General features: G+C 39.8%; 1 protein-coding gene and 1 long non-coding RNA gene across 2 annotated transcripts; one reads left to right on the top strand and one right to left on the bottom strand.

Moving 5' to 3' along the window:
• Positions 1 to 155: 155 nt before the first annotated feature.
• Positions 156 to 21,380, bottom strand: LOC144657775 (uncharacterized). Its single transcript, XM_078518127.1, has 13 exons — positions 20,429 to 21,380; positions 12,023 to 12,165; positions 11,412 to 11,519; positions 10,525 to 10,684; positions 9,849 to 9,991; positions 9,567 to 9,674; positions 9,167 to 9,248; positions 8,664 to 8,806; positions 8,234 to 8,341; positions 7,693 to 7,768; positions 2,292 to 2,435; positions 1,148 to 1,396; positions 156 to 746 (listed from the first exon to the last, which is right to left on the bottom strand). Exons 1-13 carry the CDS (start codon positions 20,556 to 20,558, stop codon positions 706 to 708), a joined length of 1,635 nt encoding a protein of 544 aa, XP_078374253.1. The 5' UTR covers positions 20,559 to 21,380; the 3' UTR covers positions 156 to 705.
• On the top strand, positions 3,753 to 5,150 carry LOC144657786 (uncharacterized). Its single transcript, XR_013571617.1, has 2 exons — positions 3,753 to 4,152; positions 4,203 to 5,150. It is a non-coding gene; the product is annotated as an uncharacterized LOC144657786 (long non-coding RNA).
• Positions 21,381 to 21,917: the final 537 nt, after the last annotated feature.

Genomic DNA, 21,917 nt, shown 5'->3' with positions numbered 1-21,917 from the left:
TATTCAGAAGTGGCCGCCGTACGTTGTTTTGGCTTGGCCAAGTTTTTAAAGCAACATTTTGAAAGTAAAATATGTTATCTTGAGGGTTTGCTTGTTTTAGGGATATAAGAAAACTCTACACAACTCACAACTCTACACAACTCTGCAAACATTAGTCTAGTTTTTTTGGTTTATTTAATAAATATATCTTCTTTAAAAGCCACCGGAAAAAATTGAAACGGTCAATAATCTGTACAAAAATAGGTTAGGATTTTTTTTTAAAAAAAATAGAACAATTAAAATACGTCTTATCCAAGCTATAAAAAGGTCTCATTTGTTGTAAATATATAAAAATATCATATATCTTTCTTAGTAGTTGTCTTCCGAGTTACAGCAGTGACACTATGTAGATAGCTCTGATCAGAGCAGCTACCGATGTTGCTCCAATACTGAATTAAGTCTCCAACATAAGAGATGTGTTGGTACTATATTGGTCCCTGCCTTAGGCTGTTGGGTAATCTTGGCGATAATGATTTCTTTTGATCTAGTGTCCTCCTCAATCAGAACAGCATTTAAATCCTGGGTCGTTATTATTTCATCGTTGGTCGTTTGTGGTGCCAGCTCCACTTCAACTATCAGCTTACAAATGCTAGTCTATACGTGAATGATATTGTTCCAACGTTGGCCGTGATTGTTTCGTGGCATACGCACATTGCAGCTGTTGAGTCAGTATTGGTTGAAGAGGGGTAAAATAAGCCCTCTAAATTCTAAAAAAAGACAAAAAGAAAGCACACCTGTTGATCGAGACATACATTTTATTGAACTGGAGTGGAAATACTGGTCGAATTTACGATATATCATCACTAGTAAATATACGAAACTGGGACAAGCCCGTCCATTTCTTTATATATGAGCAAAAAAGGCCCACTTTCTTTCCATTATACCCCTCTTGTTTTCGAGTAGTAATGCGCACTATCTTCACTTTACTTCCCTTCTGGGATCCCCAGCTACCAGCCCCTTCCCCCACTTTGAGAAACTCTAAATATATACGCCTCTGCATATAGGGAAGACTCCGGGAACCCGGTGCACACCTCTACAAGCAATTCCGGGAGGGAAAGGTGGGGGAAATTTCATTCTTGTATCGGATCTAGTTTATTTTCGCACGAACCTTCAAAACTGACGTGTCCATCGCCATCAGGATCTGCCAATTGGAGAATGTCCGCTAGTTCACTCTCTGTCATGAGCTCTGATCCTGGCATTTCGTTTAAAGCTTCTTCGAGCTCGTGAAGTCTAAAGAAACCCTTCTCCTCTCGGTCAAATACTTCAAACGCGTCCTTCAGGTCTGAATCACTTTGATGCGAGGTAGTAATTTTGGTTAAGATCTGGATAAAATCCATAAAAGAGATTTTGCTGTCACCTGTGTGGAACAGAAACAATGTTTTAGATTTATTTGCTAGAGTTTCTGGAGTTTTAAGTTTTCGACATGTCACGTTATACGTTATACGAAGTTTATGCTTAATTATTTATAACATTTACTTAATTAATCAATTGATTAATTAAGAGCTTAATTAATCAATCGATTAATTAAGAGCTTGAATGCTTGGTTAATTGATTATTCAAGCGATTAATTAATCGATCAGTTGATTAAACCGACCGGTTAGCTCAGTTGGTAGAGCGACGGACTACAGTGCGGGAGGTCGCGGGTTCGAGTCCCAGACCGGACCAACACTCAGGGTCTTAAAATAACTGAGGAGAATATGCTGCCTTTGCAATAACATCTGCAAATGGTTAGATATTCTAGTATTCTCGGATAAGGACGATAAACCGTAGGCCCCGTCTCCTGCATCTTCAGTGTTATGGTCAGCAGGGGACATAAAAGAACCCACACGCTTATCGTAAAGAGTAGGGCATGGAGTTCCCGGTGTTGTGGTCTGGTCTTTGCCCGTTGTACTGTGCTTACTGTGAAATGCTCGGAGATATTAGCTGTATAAGCTACTCTTCAAATCCGAGGGTAAACAAAGTGATGATGATGATGAAGTGATGATGATGATGATGATGAATTAATTAATTAATTAATTAATTAATTAATTAATTAATTAATTAATTACAAAAAATTATTTCTTTTAACATACCCCTTTGCTGCTACAAATCAAAAGTCAAGTCACAAGAATTAACAGCTTTATAAATCACCTCACCAAAAACTTTACTAAAACTGATAAGTACTGAAAAGTAGCAAGAACGATGGTTTCTGACACTGAGTGTACTTATAGTGCCACGAAAACACCAAAAATAACGTGCGTGATTTCTCTTACCTCCTAATCTGAATTCTGTAGTAATGACGTCTTTGTCGATGGACGTGAGATTAAGGCCAAGCTGGCGACACAACTCCATCATATGTTTCAGGGATATTCTGTCCTGTCCTGTTCTGTCGTACACAGAAAATGCTACCCTGTATTCTGAAAAGCGGCAAAAATTACACAAGTTATGTCAAAGGTGTCAAAGGTGCCGTGCAACGCAGCCGCACTTGAATATAGAACGAACTGCGCATGAACTTGCGTAAGCCTTAATTTGCAAATTTGCAAGTTTAGTATTTTTGACAGCTGATTGACAGCTTGAGATTGGTCCAAATAAAAGAGCACGCGCCAAATCTTTTCCTCAGAGTATAGAATTGTAATACAGAATTGAATAGTCAAAGTTGAGAAGCAATTGTGAAGATGTAGCTGGATACAAGAACCGCGTAATAAAGATGGATTAGAGAGCAAAAGCAGTAGCTGTGCATTGTTAATTTGAGAAGCTAATCCCCTCAAAACTTGAGAGAGTTGAGAGAGTCCAGAAGAGAGCCATGTTTATTATTTGTCCTTCCCTCGACTACAAGGAGGCATTACGGCTGCTCGGTCTCACTTCATTGAGAGAACGGCGCCAACATCTTTGCCGGCAGTATGTCTGTAAACTTCAGGATGTGAATAGCCCTCTTCATTTTCTTTTGCCTCGACGTGAGGAGATTGTACATAACTACGATTTAAGATCCGGCACAAGTCGTAGCACCATCAAGTCTTGCAGAACGAAGCGTTCTCAGGACTTCATCACTTCTCGCTATTAATCTAGAACTAGCTTGTTTATAATAGAACCTTATTTTGTATATATATTGTAATTAATAGTTTATATTTTTTACCTTGTATTTTACTCTGTAATTCAGTTATTACTGCAATGAGTGTCCATTAAACATTACATATAAAACTCTACTTTAACGAATTGGTAACAGAGCTAAAGAAGGAAAGAGCCCGTAAAATTGTCCTGTTCCTTGTGTACTGACTGACTGTGTACGTGCATGCGTATAACATGAAAGCAAGCTATGTTACCACAATGCTGGGCAAATAACTTTGATAGTCGTTATAAACCCACATGTTTTTCGTATAGAAATGAGTTGATGATAGTTGATGGGAAATTCATTCACCCCCTGATGCAACGAAAAAAAAATGCTTTGCTTAAACTTAAGCTCTTAGTTCTTTGTCATTCTAGTAGAACATTAGGAAATTTAAATCTGCGTTCATGGATAAAAGACGCTATGATACATTAAGTCATCGTTTGCATCGTATAAAATTACTTAGCTTCAAATCGAGGGCAATCCCAAATTAATAGGTTACTAAGGTATAGAAACTCCCAAGAGGTAGAAATATGTCACAAAAAGACGTAAACACATATGAGACGGAATACCACAACCAATTTGAAATAAAAACTGAGACCAGGCTTTTAAAGACGTGCTATCCTTGACCTATTAAATCAAAGATCTCTTCGAGATATCGACTTTTTTTGCATGAGGTTAGTATGAGTAGAAGGTTTATCCTGGGCATTGTTGTTCGAACATATCATGGAAGAATTCAAACGTCTTTCAGTTCAAGCATTTTTTATTTTCGCGGAGTAAATGCTGTAATTGTAAGTCGCGACGACTAGGTGCTTTGCGACTCATATACTTTGGCTTGGTTAAAAAAAGGTAAACTTTGACGTTTGCCTTTAACATGTTTAATCGAAATAGTTGTTTCCTTTCGAGTTAGAAAGATTTCTACTCGGCCTAATGCAGAAAAATAACGCCTGATCGCAGTTTAGGTTACGCACGACAGAGTTACCTTTTGTCTCGTCACGCAATCTTAACCCCACATTGAGAAGTAAATTTTCGTTTGGATACAGTCGAAGCTCTCTTAACGGACACTCTCGTAAGCGGACAGCTCTACTTACGGCCGCCTTGTTTGAAACCCCGTTTTTACTCCCATACAAACTCTGTATCTTTACATTCTCGTAAGCGGACATTCCCGTAAGCGGCCGCGGACGCTTTCCGAGATTACGACTTAGACTTTTTCTTTGTTTTTAAGCTCCCGTAAGCGGACACCGCAAAGAAAATCATATAAAAAACCTCTGTATCTTGTATTAATCAATCAACTTCACATCGCCGTTCGTCACAATGATTTTACTGTAATTACAGTACCATATTTTAGTGTTTGTTTTGTCGTCATCCATGTCCGGTTACATTTCGAAACACCACTAACATGCATATTACCATTATGTTAGCTGGGCAAGCTCCCGTAAGCGGCCATCTATCCCCTACACCTCTAGTGGCCGCTTACAAGAACCATTCTCGTAAGCGGCCAGCTCCAGTTGCGGACACGTTTTTCGCGTCCCGAGGGTGTCCGCTTACGAGAGCTTCGACTGTATTACCAAAAGCCGCTTCTCCTCGCGTTATTCTTTACCTTACAGCTGCACATGCCATTTCTAACGACTACATTTCCAGCAAAACAGTTGCTGTTATTTTTCTAATGGCGATCTTTTAACGTTTACTGCTTCCACCGGAAGTAATTTCACAACAGGCTACAAAAACACTTATAAATATCACTTAACACATTTAATGATGTTGCAATTAGCGAAGCGCACTAATGACGTTACAGAATTTGACCCCCGGTGTGAGTCAAAATTCAAACAAACAAACCGCTCTCTGTAAGAGCAATGTATGGTTGGCGGGCACTTTGGAGGCATATTTAGCGATTGTTTCACAAAACCATGGCCAGATTGGCTCGGATTTCGAGAGAAAGCCTTACCTGTGCAACGTAGAAAGCTCAAACCGTGGTTTGAAACAAAAGGTTTGTCAAACAGAGCGATTATTCAATAAATGTGTAAAATGTTTTACTCTCAGTTATTGAATGGATTATAAAGGCCCGATTTGCTGCCGGGATTTGCTGAAAGAAAACATTTATTTTTATGAGAAATGCAAAACGTTTACACTGTTCTTAGTGGCACATTTTCCAACACAACAGAGCTAACCTCAGATTTATGCCACCACAAAATTACACAAAGAAACGCTCGTCCGATCGGTCCCCTTGCCTGACCCGAATATTTTAAGAGGTCAATTTCGTTACACAATTGTCGCGGCAAATACTATTTAATATACACTGATCGAGCTCGGCAGCTGTAGCTGCAGTCTGTAATAGTAATGGGGATAAATAACAGCTTTATTAAAATCAAACCCGCCGTCAATTCCATTAGAAAGGCGTTTGAATAGCATAATATTTTCGCCCTCTATCTATCATGTGTCGAAACAGATCGGATGACCGGCGATCAGTGCCGTCAAATTCGGGAAGAATTCTGAATTTCTTGCAACCGACGATCTTTCCGGTGCCTAAATGAAGCAATCCTTCGCAATTATATAATTCGATAGTAATTCGCTATCCGCCGCTTAAATTTCTCGGCAGCCTGAATAATTTTGCAGTGGGAATCAAGGTGTTATTGCCGGATCTTCGACTAATAAATTCAATTTTGGGCCATTTTTTGGATACCTTCAATCTGTTTTCACTTACTAAAGCAAAAATGTTTGGAATCTATCATTTTTCAATCCTCGGAGACCTAGGGGCAGTTAGTGGGGGCGACGTGCAGCTTATCGGGACAACGGGATTTTCGGGCGAAAGTTTACCAGCCCCTGGGCACTTTGTCTTACCGAACCAGTTCCAGAAGCGTTTGAACTCCTTCCTCTTGATTGGCCACAAAAATATTTTTGTGGCCAATCAGTGAGGTTGACCAGAAGAGCGACTCTGACGTCTTCTTACACGAAGTTGTTTTCCTCATAGACTCGGCGTGGTTGGGTAAGCCCGTCCATCGGATGATACTACGTGGGTCACAGATAAAAAAGCAAAACAAAAACAAAACAACGAGGCCTGGGAATATGTTAAATGTAGCGTAGCGCAAGAAAACCAAAAGTTTTTAAAGCTATACGCGAGCACCTCTTGTTTATAAGTTTTGTTTTTGTTATTTAAATATCCAACAAATTAAACAAAAACCCTTTGTTTTAACTGTCAAGCTGGCAACAAAATAACAATAGGTGACGACAGCGATATCTTCGCTAACGCGTGGCCCGTGCAGTGAAGAACCCAGACCGTGGCAAGTTCCAGGAGTCGGGCAACGACCGAGAAAAATAATAAAAATTGTTGTTTACTCGAATAACTATTAAAAAGCGCGCAACTAACAGTGTAGAACTGGCAGTCGTCTAAGGCTTATTTTTTCTGAGACTCTCCATGTAATAGCATCCGATTGATGGGCAGAGCATCCACGACGAGTCTATGAGGAAAACAACTTCGTGTAAGAAGACATCAGAGTCTCCTGGCCGGTCCTCGTCGCTGATTGGCCACAAAAATATTTTTGTGGCCAATCAGGAGGAAGGAGTTCAAACGCTTCTGGAACTGGTTCGGTAAGACAAAGTGCCCAGGGGCTGTTACGCTCTATGTTGTAAACTTTCGCCCGAAAATCCCGTTGTCCCGAAAAGCTGCCCGTCTCCCCCACTAACTGCCCCTGGGTCTCCGAGGATGTCATTTTTCGAGCCTTTCGAGAATCTCGGCGTCACATCGTGCCTTTCTCGCCCCTTTTTTCTTGACAAGAATGCGTCCCCTCCATACAAAGCCTTTGCCCAAACTAATTGTTGACCGACTCACGCGGGGGGGGGGGGGGGGGGGGCATCATGTGGCGAAATCTATTTTTAGTAATAGTGCGCTTCGCTAGATGATGTTGCAATTCTAAATTGTGCAACTCAGCAGAAATAATCAATTGTCACGAAATGAGTTCCCTTTGGTTAACTATTAGCAACGTTTTAGTGTGTGAAAGACTTGTACGAGTACAAATTTGCGTTGTTAATCGTTTTAGGTTTTAAAACTAATATTAGCGCCTAAAGACTTGTACTAGTAAAAATTGCGTTCTTAATCGTTTTAAACTTCACTGCCTTCGAGCGCTGAACCGCTTACATTCTTAATTGGTTATGTGACCTAAGATTTGGGCTACTCACGTTTTTGATTCTTATATAATGTTTGTAAATTTGACAAGTCACGTTTTTTCTACAAGAACGGAAGTGCTGAAGCACAACTATAGAGTGACACTTACAAGTCACGCGCTTTGATCACCCACAGCGGAAAGTATTCCCTTGAGAGTTAACAAGAATGCGATCCCTTCCGGTTCAGATTTGAGTCCACTAAACGCTATTCTCCTACTTTTTTACTTGTAAACAAGCAAAAAAAGTCGAAAAAAGGAAACGCTGGACGATGCAAGCAGTAAATTAAGGTAACTACAGCGTACATGAGCCTCTAGAAGTGTGCTTGATAAGCCCTGTATAAGTTTAACTGTTATCAGTTGTAATAAGTGTGGCTTGCTTTAAATTCAGATATCTTGATTAGTGCGGATACTAACCTTCTAGCTGCTCAGTAGAGAAAGACCTCGCGGCCCTCCACGCGCTCCTTTTGCGTGTCCTCTCTGAGTTGTCATGCTGCAAAAGAACACCAAGGATTACCATGATGAAAGGCTGTACCATTATATTTCACCTTACCAGGTAAAAGGTCCGTGTTACACACGATTTTTCGAAATCTGGCCACAATCGTAACAGCGCTAAGCTCCGAATTCTGTTGCATAAAGCGACCAGGAGTATTGCTACACCTAGTGGATGGGATGATAGTTCATTGCAAGCAATCCCTCAATACGTTACAGGTAACCCTTACATGTTACTTGTAACTATTAAAATATTCTTAGATGGACAGGGATAAAAGTAAATAACACAAAAACAACAGCAATGACAGCAATCGAATCTCTAAATTCTGTGGTCGGCCCACTTACAATTAGTCAGGTGCCTGCCGCGCTTTTCACGTTTACTAGAACGACATAAAAATTAAAATAAATGGGATATTTTGCCCACAATAATACTGACATATTGATCTGTTTTATATAACAAGCGTACCTCTGTGTGGTCTGCTTTCCTAATGTGAAGTCTCACTCTTCTGTCCGCTGCTTTGATTTTATCGAAGGCAAATCTTAACGGAACGTTACTCACATTCGCACCATCAATCTGTCAAGGGAAAAAACAATAAATGACCGACTGAAGAAAGCTAAGTGGAGGATGGGAGGACGGAAGCAGGGGAGCAGGGGAGGAGGGGAGCAGGGGAGCTAGCAGGGTGGCAGGGGAGCAGGGGAGCAGAGGAGCAGGGGAGCAGGGGAGCAGGGGAGCAGGGGAGCAGGGGAGCAGGGGAGCAGGGGAGCAGGGGAGCAGGGGATCGGAAACCGGGGGGGCAGGGGGGACAGGGGAGCAGGGGAAGTAGGAATACTCAATTCGGCTAAGGAAGAAGCTGGCTTCAAAAGAGGTATGTGGATACACGTTCTGAAGCAAATACCTTCAATATCTTGTCTCCAGGTCCAATAACCTTTTCCAATACACTTCCTCGTTTGATCGCTGTGATGAAGATTCCCGGATCGCCAGGTACACACGGTCGGTCTCGTCCGCCATTGATCTTCAATCCAAGTTTACCAAGCTGTCCTGAGAACGAGAGGGTTAAAAATTCAATTCATTCCTATCTTCAGCCCGTCTTTCATGTCGCAATCTCAATGTAGAGCAAAATGGGCCGTGGGATCAGATCACGTGGTCGTTAAGATGTTTTCCTAACGAGTAATTAAGCGGCCATTTACGCACAGTCCATCTTGAAAAATATAGCTTGAATTTTTTAACTTCGTCGTTTAATATTTATGTCAATTTTCACCTGTCTTAACCATCTGTTTGTGTTTTTGTTTTTCTTCTTTAGTGTTGGTTTATCCTAGCTTTTTCGATTTGAAGGTCATCAATTCTGTATTTTTACATGTTTGAATGAGACTGAACACTTGCCTAGGTACTAATAGTTACCTTTAGGACCGGTTGAGATTTCTACAATCTTTTCATTCACTCCCGTCTCCTCGTCTTCAAAGACTCTAACTTCTCTGCTGTCCTGAAAAGACAAAGCGAAAAAAAAAATAGAACCCTTGACTCTCAATATTGGTCAGAGCCTTTTTCTTTTTAATACATCAAGATTACATTTTCAAGCAGGATATAACAATGAAATTATCAAATGCATCCAGGATATTTTCTTTTATGTATCATAAAATTATCAAAACTAAAAGTAGAGTGATTTTCAGTCGAGTGTCGCGGTAAAACCAAAACCAAAGTAATCACTCTAGCCATCAATCAGAAAGGACGCAGCCAATCCAGTGAACCAATCAAAACTCGAGTGGCGTGTGTTCAGTAGTATATGAGAAATGCAACCCACCTTTTTCACGGGAATTTTCATGACTTGTATCTTGGCCAGTCTGTCCGTTGCACGTAACATGTTAAAAAACACGTGCTGGGGGACATTTGTGACATCACAACCGTTGACCTGAGGAAACATAAATCGTCCATTTAGAAATAACTGTGTAAAGAGTTAGCATTAAATTTCATCAGAGATGGCAGTTAGTGTTTATTCAACACAAGAGGAGTACATCTAGAAGATTGCAAAAATTCATTTCTTGTCGCCTTCCCCACTCTGTGTCAGATTTATTTTCGGTCATACCTTGAGAATGTGGTCTCCGACTTTAACGGTCTTGTGCAATGGACTGCCCTCTTTTATTTTCTTAATAAAGATTCCTGTGTAGCCATCAATTGACCTTTCATCTTGACCACCGTAAATTTCAAAGTCAAGAGGCAAAAGTTGCCCTTAAGAAAAAATATATATATATATTTAGGTCACAGACAGAAATCATCCTTTACTGTCTATGGTAAGTAAGACTGGATGCTGACACAGTTTCAAGCACTTTTCTGCTCTTATACTTGGATAGATCAGTGCTAGAGATCGATATAGGTTGCTGCCCAACAAATGCCCAATCATTAGTAAACAAATTGTGGCTTTTTTCTTTACATCACTAGTTACTAGTCCTTATAACTCAAAAACGAGTTTAGTGCCCCCTATTTTGGAATAATGATCAGCATGTTAAGATACAACTTTTGGCAAAGTTAAAACAATTTCTAGAAACTGTTTCAGGGCCACCTTAAATTTCCAACAATTTAAGTCACTTTTGCGTGGTACCCATTTATACAACTGGGTGGTGAGTGGCACAACGATCCAGGCCAGCGCTAGAACCCAGGCCACTCAACCCACTTATTAGCTATGGATTAGCAGTTTCCGTCGACATATTAATCTCCCAGCTAGTGCTTGGCTGCACATTAAATCGATTTTTCAATTTACTAACCCCTCAGTCCAACAGCAACCTTAACGTTAACCTTCAAGCCTCCGTCCAAGTTGGGTTTTATTTCTTTCTCAGATACTTCAGTTCCTCTCCCTGAGTCACTGGTGTCATCATCAAAGCTTACTGTCCCCCACGATACCATCTTTGTAGATGCCTGAGAAACCTAAAGAAAGAAATGGCGGTCTTATTTGTAAGTGGACAGACAACAAACCAGGAATGGATCGATTTGTTGGTTTATTAGCAAGTCGTTCGTTACACGCTACGACTATAATTACTCCAGGAATCGTCTCTTTTGAAGAATATTAGACATCAAACGAGGTGCAGATCATATTATTGTTAATTTGCAGGAGGTAAGGAAGTTAAGACAGAAGGTATTTAACAAGTATCAAAAGACGCTTTGCGTGATTTGTTGACTGATCGACTTAAACCTACAAATTGACAGACAGACTGACTGTCTGCCTTTCTGTCTGTCTGACTGACTTTCTGACTGATTGTCTGACAGACTAGCTGGCTGGCTGGCTGGCTGACTAACTGACTGACTGACTGACTGACTGACGGACTGTGTACAGACTATCTGGCTGGCTCGCTGGCTGGCTGGCTGGCTGGCTGGCTGGCTAACTGACTGACTGACTGACTAATTGACTGACTGGCTGACTGACTGACTGACTGTCCTGATCGACCAATCAACTGATTGATTGATTGATTGATTGATTGATTGATCGAGCGAGCGACTGAATGACAGGACAGATCAGACTTATTAGCTGATTAAATGCTTAAAATGATTGATTGGTGGCTTGACTGACTGACTGACTATTTAACTGATTATGATTGATTGATTTATTGTTTTATAATTGCTTTAGTAGTTAAATGAATCAAGAGGCCTAACTCACCTCGTCTAAATTTCTTGTTATAACATGTATCCGTGCGGATTTTTCAGCAAACCGAAGCATGTTCTCAGCCACGTGACGAGAAACATTTCTTACATCAACATCGCCAATCTAAGACGACAACAAATCAATAGTAAAAAAATTAGAGCAGAACTAAAACTTCACATAGAACTACACAACAGAAAATAAAACCGCTTGACTTATTTGTTGCCAGAGTCAAAACAAATGGTACTGAACTGTGTGCGATGGAGGGTACTTGCGAAACAGGCTATGCTACCACTGGAGTGGTGACGACGACGACGACGACGACGACGACGACGACGACGACGATGATGATGATGATGATGATGATGATGATGATGATGATGATGATGATGATGACGAACAAGTGTAAGGTAAAAAATATATGGTGATGTAAAGTAAATTATCTTCACATCTTTGATTGTATTTACTTTTGTAAACGTCTACGTATTTTTTTTATCTTTTATTTACGTTTTTGTAAGTAGTCAGTACTGTACTGTCTCGTTTTTGTGTAAATGCATTGTAAAAAAAATCTTCTCATCTTTTACCTGAGTGACATTTAGACCTTTAGTGGCTACTGAGAATCAACTGACCTTCGTTATTTGGCATCCGGGGCTCAAAAGTCTGTCTGCTTTGCTTCCAGGCTTTATCCACATAACAAAAAGTCCCGGATCTCCCGGGATATAAGGTTCGTCATTACCTCCAGCGATTTCTACATCCGGGTTCTTGATTTCTCCTGATCGATAGCAATCATAGAAGAAAATGCTTCATAAGATATAACGATCTCTGAGCTAAGGCATTTGTTGAAAAATAAAAAAACAATACAATATAAAAAAATATATTAGTTGATTTGCAGAACTGATGTCAGAGTGCTCAATAGAAAACTAGAGCATAAATATTAAAAGACGGTCTGATCAACTGAAGATACGACTTGGCATTTTATTACTAACTAGTTTCGTACCGCACAACATGTACGGCACTCATCAGATAAAATTGCCTAATGTAAAGATTACAACGCTACGCTGGTATATATAAGGACGCCGGATGAATGAAAAAGCATTAAATTACAACGGTAGAATACTAAAAAAAAGTCGAAAATAACAAGGTATAAAATTACAACGGTTTCTGTTATGAAACAATAAAAGCTTAAGTGGGCGTCCGTGTAAGAACCGACCACTCGATTTTCGGCCCAGAACAGAATTCCTTCAAATTTTCTGTGCAAGACAATTGATCCATATGATAAACAAAAATAGCAATATTTTGGCTTGTAGTGTTATTTGTCAATATTTTTGGCGATGATTGCTGAGAACGGTCAAAAACCGAAAAAATCATCCTGTTTCGAGTCAAATTTAGGCGTCGCGCTCAACGCGCTGAAAAATTACTCTTTAACGCAAATAAAATGAAACTTGTATATCATTTTATTTTATGTCTTGTCTATTAGTTCATGTTAAAATATTTGAAATCAGACTTAACAAAAATTAATTATGATTTTTTTTAAACACCCCATAAAGAGCCATCGCAAAAATCACGCAAACATACTGTTGGTTAGAGAGATTTTTCTCAAAAGTTTAACGCGATCTAGAGCCCTGGACACTATCCACGATTAGTACTAGGGTTGGTGTACTAGAAACAAGAAAAAAAAGTTTTGGGCACTAAGCTTTTCGAATTTTAGGAGTTCTATCAACAAAGCCTATTTTTAACGGTCGTAACGCGCGTCACGCAATTTCTTACTATTGTGTTTCCTATCTTTCCCACATAAAACAGTTGTCCGAGGGAGCAAATATTTTCGAAACTAGCTTTCTGCTCGGAATAAGGCATGGACAATCCTACATTTATCAAATATCGCCCCAAAAATAAGAATTAAGAAGGTTTTAAAAATCATAGCGGCTCCGGTGTGAGTCTTTAGTTTCACCGGAAAGCTTCGAAAAAGACGTTTCCGTGATTTGGATATCATAAGGAATGAACTATGAAAAAACCCTTCGCGCATTTTGACAACGAGATTTTTAACAACGAGAAGTTTTATTCATAGTATAAAGTGCCTTAAAAAATTATGTACGGCGAATTTACATCGACTTATACTACGGCGAAAATCTTTGCAGGGAATGTAGATTTCAATCGGCTAACACGCTGGAATGTAAATGTTATTTTTAGGATGTCAAGTTCATTAATATTTTGCCCTCCCTTTATACTTCATTTCTTAAATTGTTACGTTGGCAAAGCAAAACGACTTCTATAATTGGTTTCGACTTTTGAAAATAGCCCATATGCCGTCATCAAATAATTCTCAGTCTTCGCTGAATTCAATTTATGCAAATTTGTAGAAGGTTTACACGTCGCGGCGTATCAAAACAAAGTTGATGTCAATTCTGGTAAAATTGACCCCCCAAAAAAGAAAAAAAAGAATTGGGTGTCTAGTTTCTTTCTCTCTGCTTCCACTTTTATTAAAAGATACTGTAAGGCTTACATCGATGGCGAATCGAAAAAGAAGAGAAGTAAGGGACCTGTCAATGCAATCGAAACATTACTCAAGCGTTGTTGTAACAACTGGCGAAGCTGAAATCTATAACAGTCAACTGTGCAGCGATTTCTACCCAGCCGATTTCGTTGAAACTTGCTCAAATGAATTTTTGGATAATTTTAACTTATTGACAGTAATGAAAAAGCTATCTTTGCGTTTAGAAAAATAGTATTACAGTCGAAGCTCTCATAAGCGGACACCCTCGGGACGCGAAAAAAGTGTCCGCAACTGGAGCTGGCCGCTTACGAGAATGGTTCTTGTAAGCGGCCACTAGAGGTGTAAGGGGATAGATGGTTGCTTACGGGAGCTTGTGTTTCAAAATGTAACCGGACGTGAATGACGACAAAACAAACACTGAAATATGGTTCTGTAATTACAGTAAAATAATTGTGACGAACGGCGATGTGAAGTTGATTGATTAATACAAGATACAGAGGTTTTTTATATGATTCTCTTTGCGGTGTCCGCGTAATCTCGGAAAGTGTCCGCGGCCGCCTACGGGAATGTCCGCTTACGAGAATGTAAAAATACAGAGTTTGTATGGGAGTAAAAACGGGGTTTCTAATAAGGTGGCCGTAATAATAAAAATAGAGTAATTTAAATATGCTGATATTTCCTGTTCATTTATTTCGTTTATTTTATAGTTCTAGTTTGTCATTACGACTACCGAAAAATAAGAAAAATCGGTTTAACTTTCCATGCCCAAAATTCGATTTTTAAAATAGCACCTCCGCTCCTGGAAATACCCACGGGCACCCTTAATAGACTCCAATTTGGGGAGGGTCACAATTTTTGGTTCCAGTGTGGGGGAGGGTCATAATTTGTTAGCCCACTTTTTCCACAATTTCGTGGGCCCTCCACCCCTGATAAATAATGACCGGTCCCTAAAGTGGATAGTATAACTAATTTAACTCAGCAACAAAAAAAAGAACGACTCTAATCCTTTCCTACATTAACAGTAATACAGGGCTTCAAACTATTTTTATTTTCTCGGTTCACAGAAAACTATTATTAAACGTTTGAACAACAGCCAAACGCATCCGCGAATTGAATAGATAGCATTTGAACGTTTTTTCCTATTGGCGACAGTCACATTCTTCAAAAAATAAGAACAAGTTCACTACTAGATTTTTTCCGATCTCGTGAACCAAAGGGAATCTCAAAATATCTTAATATCTCCTTAAGCATAACTACACTGAAACTGTCAAGACTCTCGTCTCGTGCCAGGTCACACAGGCAGTAAGAATCATAGCAGATTGGATGCCTGGGACTGAGTTCAGCGGCGACGCTCTCTAGCACTTCACGCCTTTCTTCCCCTTCCTCCTCTGCGTACACATCCTCCATCTGTAACTCTTGGTTCCCCTGCTTTCTTCGTGTGGCCGCTAGTCTCGAAAAAAAAAAACCCTGTACTTGACTTTTCGTGAGCCAGTCTTACCTGTCAAATATCCGCAAACCATCTGGTCTTCTTGCTGTTCTCATGTCTGCAGCCACTTTTCCGGGATCTGCCTTGTTGCCGGTTCTCTCTCCAAGGTCGAATTACATAGTTAGGTATTGTTTAACATCATCAGGAAATCGCACACCTTGATTTCGCACCTTGTGTAGAGCCCAGCCAAGCTGTAAGTCACTGCAAAAACTAGGAGCTTGATATTCAAATTCGTCTCCTCGCTCATCGCAATGTGCTACCGGTGCACTGCTTCTTTCCTCGTTGTTGTCAACATTAAGGAATTTCTCGGCCCAGTCTCTTCTGAGTTTGTCATACACCGTTTCGGACCGTCCGCGCATTTGGCGGTGCTCGCCAACATCAAGATGATTCTCAAGCTCACTAACTTTTTTGAAGACCATTTGACACCCAGGCTCAGGGCAAGAGAAAAGACCGCTGGTTTCCTCACCATCAGTTGATGTGGCGTTATGGATTCGTGCTTCCTTGACTGGAAAAAAGTCGACATCTATAACAAGATCTGTAGGACCCTGAGGCTTGACGATGATGTCTTGGTAGGGAATGAGCCTCCCTTGCCTTACATTATAAGCTCTCCAGATCCTAATGCCATTTGATTCAAATTGAAAGTTATGATACCTGCTGAAATGATCTGTCATTTTTACTTCAAGTGTCTTTTGAGACTCATTCACAGAGCAAACACTGGCAGTTGGGCCTCGGACAGGACGTTCGGAAAGCGCTGTACGCATGTCCTTTGCAGAAAGAACATCGTGTCCCTCGTTGCGATAGCGTCGGATAGCTGACTTCATCGGGCAAAGGATCCTATCACAGACATCTTTCCCGTATTGTGGCTCGGAAAAGTCGTACCGTGTGACGGTGATACCAACTCGGTTCCCAGCATCTCTTACGGCCGCCACGAGAAAGTTGTTGTAGTAACAGCCTGCTTCGTCACTTCTAAAGTTCACCTGAGTTATGTGAGGATGTTCCTTCTTTAAGGCCTCCAGTGTGTTCTCGATGATCGAACAGACTGCATACCAATTCTGCTGGCTGGAATCAAGGATGTGAGCATATGATTACCAGTGCTGACATTCTTGGTTATGACGGTGGATATACCTAATTGAAAAAACGTTGACCCTGTGAAAGCATAAACCACGAACGATATGACCCAATGGTATTCTGGGTGGACAGTCTTCGTAAGCTTTTTAATATTCTTTTTTGTTGATAATCAAGATATTTTATTTCTTTGAGTGCCTTTAAAGCATGATTTACACAACCTCCCTTATTATAGTGTTTATTCTGCCACAGACGACGACTATTTTTTTCGATTTCCCAGTAAACATTTGGGTCGCATCGTTCATGGTTTATGCTTTTCATGGGTCAACAATTCTTCAATCAGGTGTATATGCCAGCTGAGCCCTCGTTTTCCGAACCATTCGGACTGCTTCTCACGATATTTCAGTTGAAGAAATTTCATGGCCCAGTCCATTATAACAATGGCGGACGTCGCGTCGGCTGTGTTCAGTAAATCTTGCTTCGCCTCTTCCTGGTTTATTGAGCGGACAATGTGCGCTTTCCATAGAAAGATATCTGACTTTGCGCGGTCAAAGTCGTACAGTAAATCTTCTCGTTGTTCTGAATTAACTGGCGTCCAGGATGGACCTTCGATCTCAAGTCGTAGTTCCTGAAGTACTTTCTTTAGCCCTTGGCAGTCATCGCAAGTGGATAAGTGCTGATGTGAACAGGACTTTTGAAATTCGGGTTCTACCGGATCACTAAGTGCAAAATTCCTGCAGTGGTCGGGTTCGAGTCCTGGCCGGGTTCAATATGTCGTGTTCTTTGGGCAAGACTGGGGGTAACCCTGCGATGGGAATACTCCTAGTCGCTTTATGCTACGGAAACGTGATGGGCCCCTAGGCTCGTATACATGCTTTACCTTTTTATATACTTAAACTTGCAAAATTCTGCTCATTAATATACCTAAACCATACAAATGGGCAGAACCTCCACGTATAGTAATCCCCCCCTCCCCCACAATCGCCTTCAACCAACCCTGACCCCTGTGTTCGCAGCAAACTTGAAAGAGTAATTTATTTAGTCACGGTTAAAAACATCAGGTGTTGCAAGCTATGTCACTAAGAATAAATTATTTAAGTCGCATTCAAATTACTTTATAATAACATTTTATCCTGTGTTTGAGCCGGTCTCAGGTAAGCTAACAGAACGCGTCCAGAGAACAGTTGTCACCATGCAACAATAGTAATGACCTAGCATTTCATATTTACGGAAGTGAAATCTGTTTCAGCCTAGGGCTTAACAATGTAAACAATTTTTAGCGATTAAGAACAATCTTTAACGATAAAACTTACGGGAACCAACGGGTGCAGCTTCTCCAAAGAGGTTTTTAATTTCCCTGGCCAGCTTGAAATTTATAACATGAGTTCCTGTTACCGCCGATTTCTTTCTATGATGTCTTGGATACTGGCAGGTCTTCGGAGCTTGCCAGTACTTTCCTAAGGTAAAACGATGGGCTGGACAAACCATCATATTCTTAATCTGTTTTTCAGTGAGTTCTAAAAGACCTGCTCTTGCCAGTATTAGATCCCTTTCACATGAATTTTCTCTTGACAGGTGGTGATTTGCTAGATGCAAACTGATATCGCCGTCACAATCATTTAGGGCTATACAATCTGTATGTCCACGACTACTTTCGCACTTACCACCTAAAATTGCCGAGAAGGAACAAAATCCTGCCATTTCACAGAACGAAACAACACGAAACGCAAAGAGCAAAACTATTCCTGCCGTAATGTAAGCACGCACGACATCAATTGTCACAAATTTGCATAAGTTAAATTTAGCACAAGGGCAGTGTAAAAAAAGTGAAGAAAATAAATATTAAAGGAAAAGTTTGTAGCCTATTCACAAAATTGAAAAACAAATGATATAAAGTAAAACAAGAAATAGTTTTAGCAGCAAGCATTTGTCACACGGGTTGAAATTAACCTACTAAAAATAACTTTCATTGACATTCCAGCGTGCATCAAAGCCGACTGAAACAGACATTTTCTGAGAAATTCGCTTTGGCCTATTTTCATTTGTGTTGCATTTTCTCTGGGCGTACACTTTAATAATACAATGATAATAATTTCTAGCTGTTAAATGTGTTTAATATGTTAAATTATTAAGGGTTTCTTTCGTAGTTCTTTCCCTATTTATGATTACCGAATCACGGAAACCGCTTTTCGAAGCTTTTTGCACAGTTAAAGACGGAACTAAAGACAACTCATACCGGAGCCGCTCATGATTTAACCTTCTTAATTCTTATTTTTGGGGCGATATTTGATAAATTAAGGATTGTCCATGCCTTTTTCCTAGCAGAAAGCTAGTTTAAAAAATATTTGCTCCCTCGGACAACTGTTTTATGTGGGAAAGATAGGAAACACAATAGTAAGAAATTGCGTGACGCGCGTTATCACCGTTAAAAATAGGCCTTGTTGATAAAACTCCTAAAATTCAAAAAGCTTAGTGCCCAAAACTTTTTTTCTTGTTTCTAATACACCAACCCTAGTACTAATCGTGGATAGTGTCCAGGGCTCTAGATCGCGTTAAACTTTTGAGAAAAACCTCTCTAACCAACAGCATGTTTGCGTGATTTTTGCGATGGCTCTTTATGGGGTGTTTAAAAAAAAATCATAATTAATTTTTGTTAAGTCCGATTTTAAATATTTTAACATGAACTAATAGACAAGACATAAAATAAAATGATATACAAGTTTCATTTTATTTGCGTTAAAGAGTAATTTTTCAGCGCGTTGAGCGCGACGCCTAAATTTGACTCGAAACAGGATGATTTTTTCGGTTTTTGACCGTTCTCAGCAATCATCGCCAAAAATATTGACAAATAACACTACAAGCCAAAATATTGCTATTTTTGTTTATCATATGGATCAATTGTCTTGCACAGAAAATTTGAAGGAATTCTGTTCTGGGCCGAAAATCGAGTGGTCGGTTCTTACACGGACGCTCACTTAAAATATGCGTGACACTGCGAGTTTACCAATCTTAAACAAACAGTTACGTGACAGCTTTTTTTAGTATTCTATTTTTTTATTATTTAGTATATACGTGACATACTTTTTTTAGTATTCTACCGTTGTAATTTAATGCTTTTTCATTCATCCGGCGTCCTTATATATACCAGCGTAGCGTTGTAATCTTTACATTAGGCAATTTTATCTGATGAGTGCCGTACATGTTGTGCGGTACGAAACTAGTTAGTAATAAAATGCCAAGTCGTATCTTCAGTTGATCAGACCGTCTTTCAATATAAAAAAATATATAGATTATTGGGGTTACAGCAGACAGCAACGGAAAATCGATAGCCGTAGAAGTGGATAAAGTGTACCGCATTTACTCCGAGATTGAACTTTTTAAAGCAGTCGATTACCACAATGTTTGGAGATTTCCTCTTACTTTTTCTTCTACGCATGAAATAAACGGTTTAGTTTCAGGGTATTTTAAGATCTGGTTATAAACACTGGCTGATTAAAAATCTACAGTTTTACTATGAAACTGGTAGCTTTGTTGTAGCTTCCTGTTTTGGAAATAATGAATAATAAGTTATTTAAAAATCGAAGATAGCTTCACAGGCCACTGAAAATTACATCTGAACCACATCTCGTCGAAAGAAACAAGGGTGCTGTCGAGTTAGGGTAAAACAAGAGAAAATATTTTGCTTCAAATTTAGAGTTGATGTCGGGTAGAGCCACTCGGCGTCGGATGTCCTTCGTGCACTGTCGTAAGCTGTCAGATTACGTTCGAGACCGGCCTCAAAGTTCCGTGTACACTGCATAATTAGAACAAGATGTCTGGACAAGGACAATTACCTCTAATCGAATTTATTAAAATTGAATGTAAATAAACATCTACATCGCTTTACGTCTCGAGCTCATGCAAAGTATAACAGTTTGTTTCTCAATGACGTTCATCAGTGTCCACTTAAATAGACAACTGAAACAAGTTCACTAAAGTTAATTCCAGTCTTACCTCTCGGCCCAACTGCGATTTCCACACTGATCTCGCCATCTTGAGAGCTCGTAAAGGAATGTTCTTCGTACTTGATGCTGTCAGGATCAGACTTCAGAAACGCTCGGAATTTACCTCTTCTTACGGCCATTACAAACACAACGGGCTATCGCGACAAAATCCCGGCTACGAACGATTCAGAAATTCACCTTCTGTCACATCCACACAAGAGCAAATATTTCTAATCAAGCAAGTCAATATTAAAGTAAATAACTGCATTGTCCAGCTGCTGTTATATTCGTATTTGTTATCAAACATAAGAATTCGAATTCCGCAAAATGGGGACGAACGCCTAAGCTTTCTATTTTACCCGGCTTCGTTCATTCGTACGGAAAGCTTGACACCATTTTGAACCGCGTTCGCCTCGCCGTTGCAAAGCAACATCCGTTTCTACTTCTGTGACGCACGCTGTTTAGCAATGGGAATATAACCTATTGTGCAAACTTACAGAAGCTTGACTTTATATTGTTATTATTCTTCTGACTGTCTTTTTGTGATTTGTTAATTAAGGAAAACGCCATTTGCATAAGTTCCGTCTTTGATGTTCAGTCAGCCAATTAATATTTTGATTTCCTATCATTTTAGCCATGTCAGCGATTATATTTGCTACTTTCACTACTTTCACAACAATACACTAAAAACAATATAATTTAACAAATTGCAATTGTTAGATGTTTTAGCAGCTCACCTCTCGGTACGGTCAGGGTTTAGCTCGATCGGTTGTTGTGTCGTCCTGACCAAGGCTTAAAAAATGAACAATCGAAACTTTGGCGAACTACATTTTCGTGAACTTGCTCTTCTCACGTTTGAGCTGTGCAGGACCTGATAGAAAAGTTGAAAGTGATTGCTCAGTTGACGCTTCCTTGCCATTTCAAGTCTCCACAAATTGTAATCAGTTTTCAAAACTTGACATGGAATGATTGCGAATTGCAGGGATATCAGTTTTTAATTGTTTATATCATATAACCAAATAAATAAGAAAAAAGGCAGGCTATTTTTAAAAAAAATACTCTGGGTGCTTCGTACACATGCCTTGAGGGAAACCAGTTTTGAAAACTCTGCTTTTCCATTTTGCTGGAGTCGAAATCCACGATTTTTTTTTCCGAATGGTATTAATTTTGGTTTAATTTTTCTTTCGCCTAACGGCCGAGTTTAAATGACGCCGACACTATGACTTTGCTCACACCGGACTGCGGTCCGGTCCCATGTAAAACGTATCACCAAAATTGCGCAGCCAGTACTTAAACGATTACGCAGTGCTGGTCTTATTTGGGTACTAGAACAGTTCCAAGACTCGACTTGCTTCTTTTTGCTAGACCAAAACATCGAACTTGACCGAATAGGTGGTTCGGATAGTAGGTCCCGTGTGAACGAAAGGTCCATTCGGTTTGAATTTTGGACCAGATCAATTTGAACCTGTGTAAACGTAGACTAATAATAATAAGACTTT

The sequence above is a fragment of the Oculina patagonica genome, chromosome 6 (assembly GCF_052425735.1).
Source record: "Oculina patagonica isolate OP01 chromosome 6, crgOcupat, whole genome shotgun sequence".
In the NCBI taxonomy this organism is placed as follows: Eukaryota; Metazoa; Cnidaria; class Anthozoa; order Scleractinia; family Oculinidae; genus Oculina; species Oculina patagonica.
This window is presented reverse-complemented; position numbering and strand designations above follow the sequence as displayed.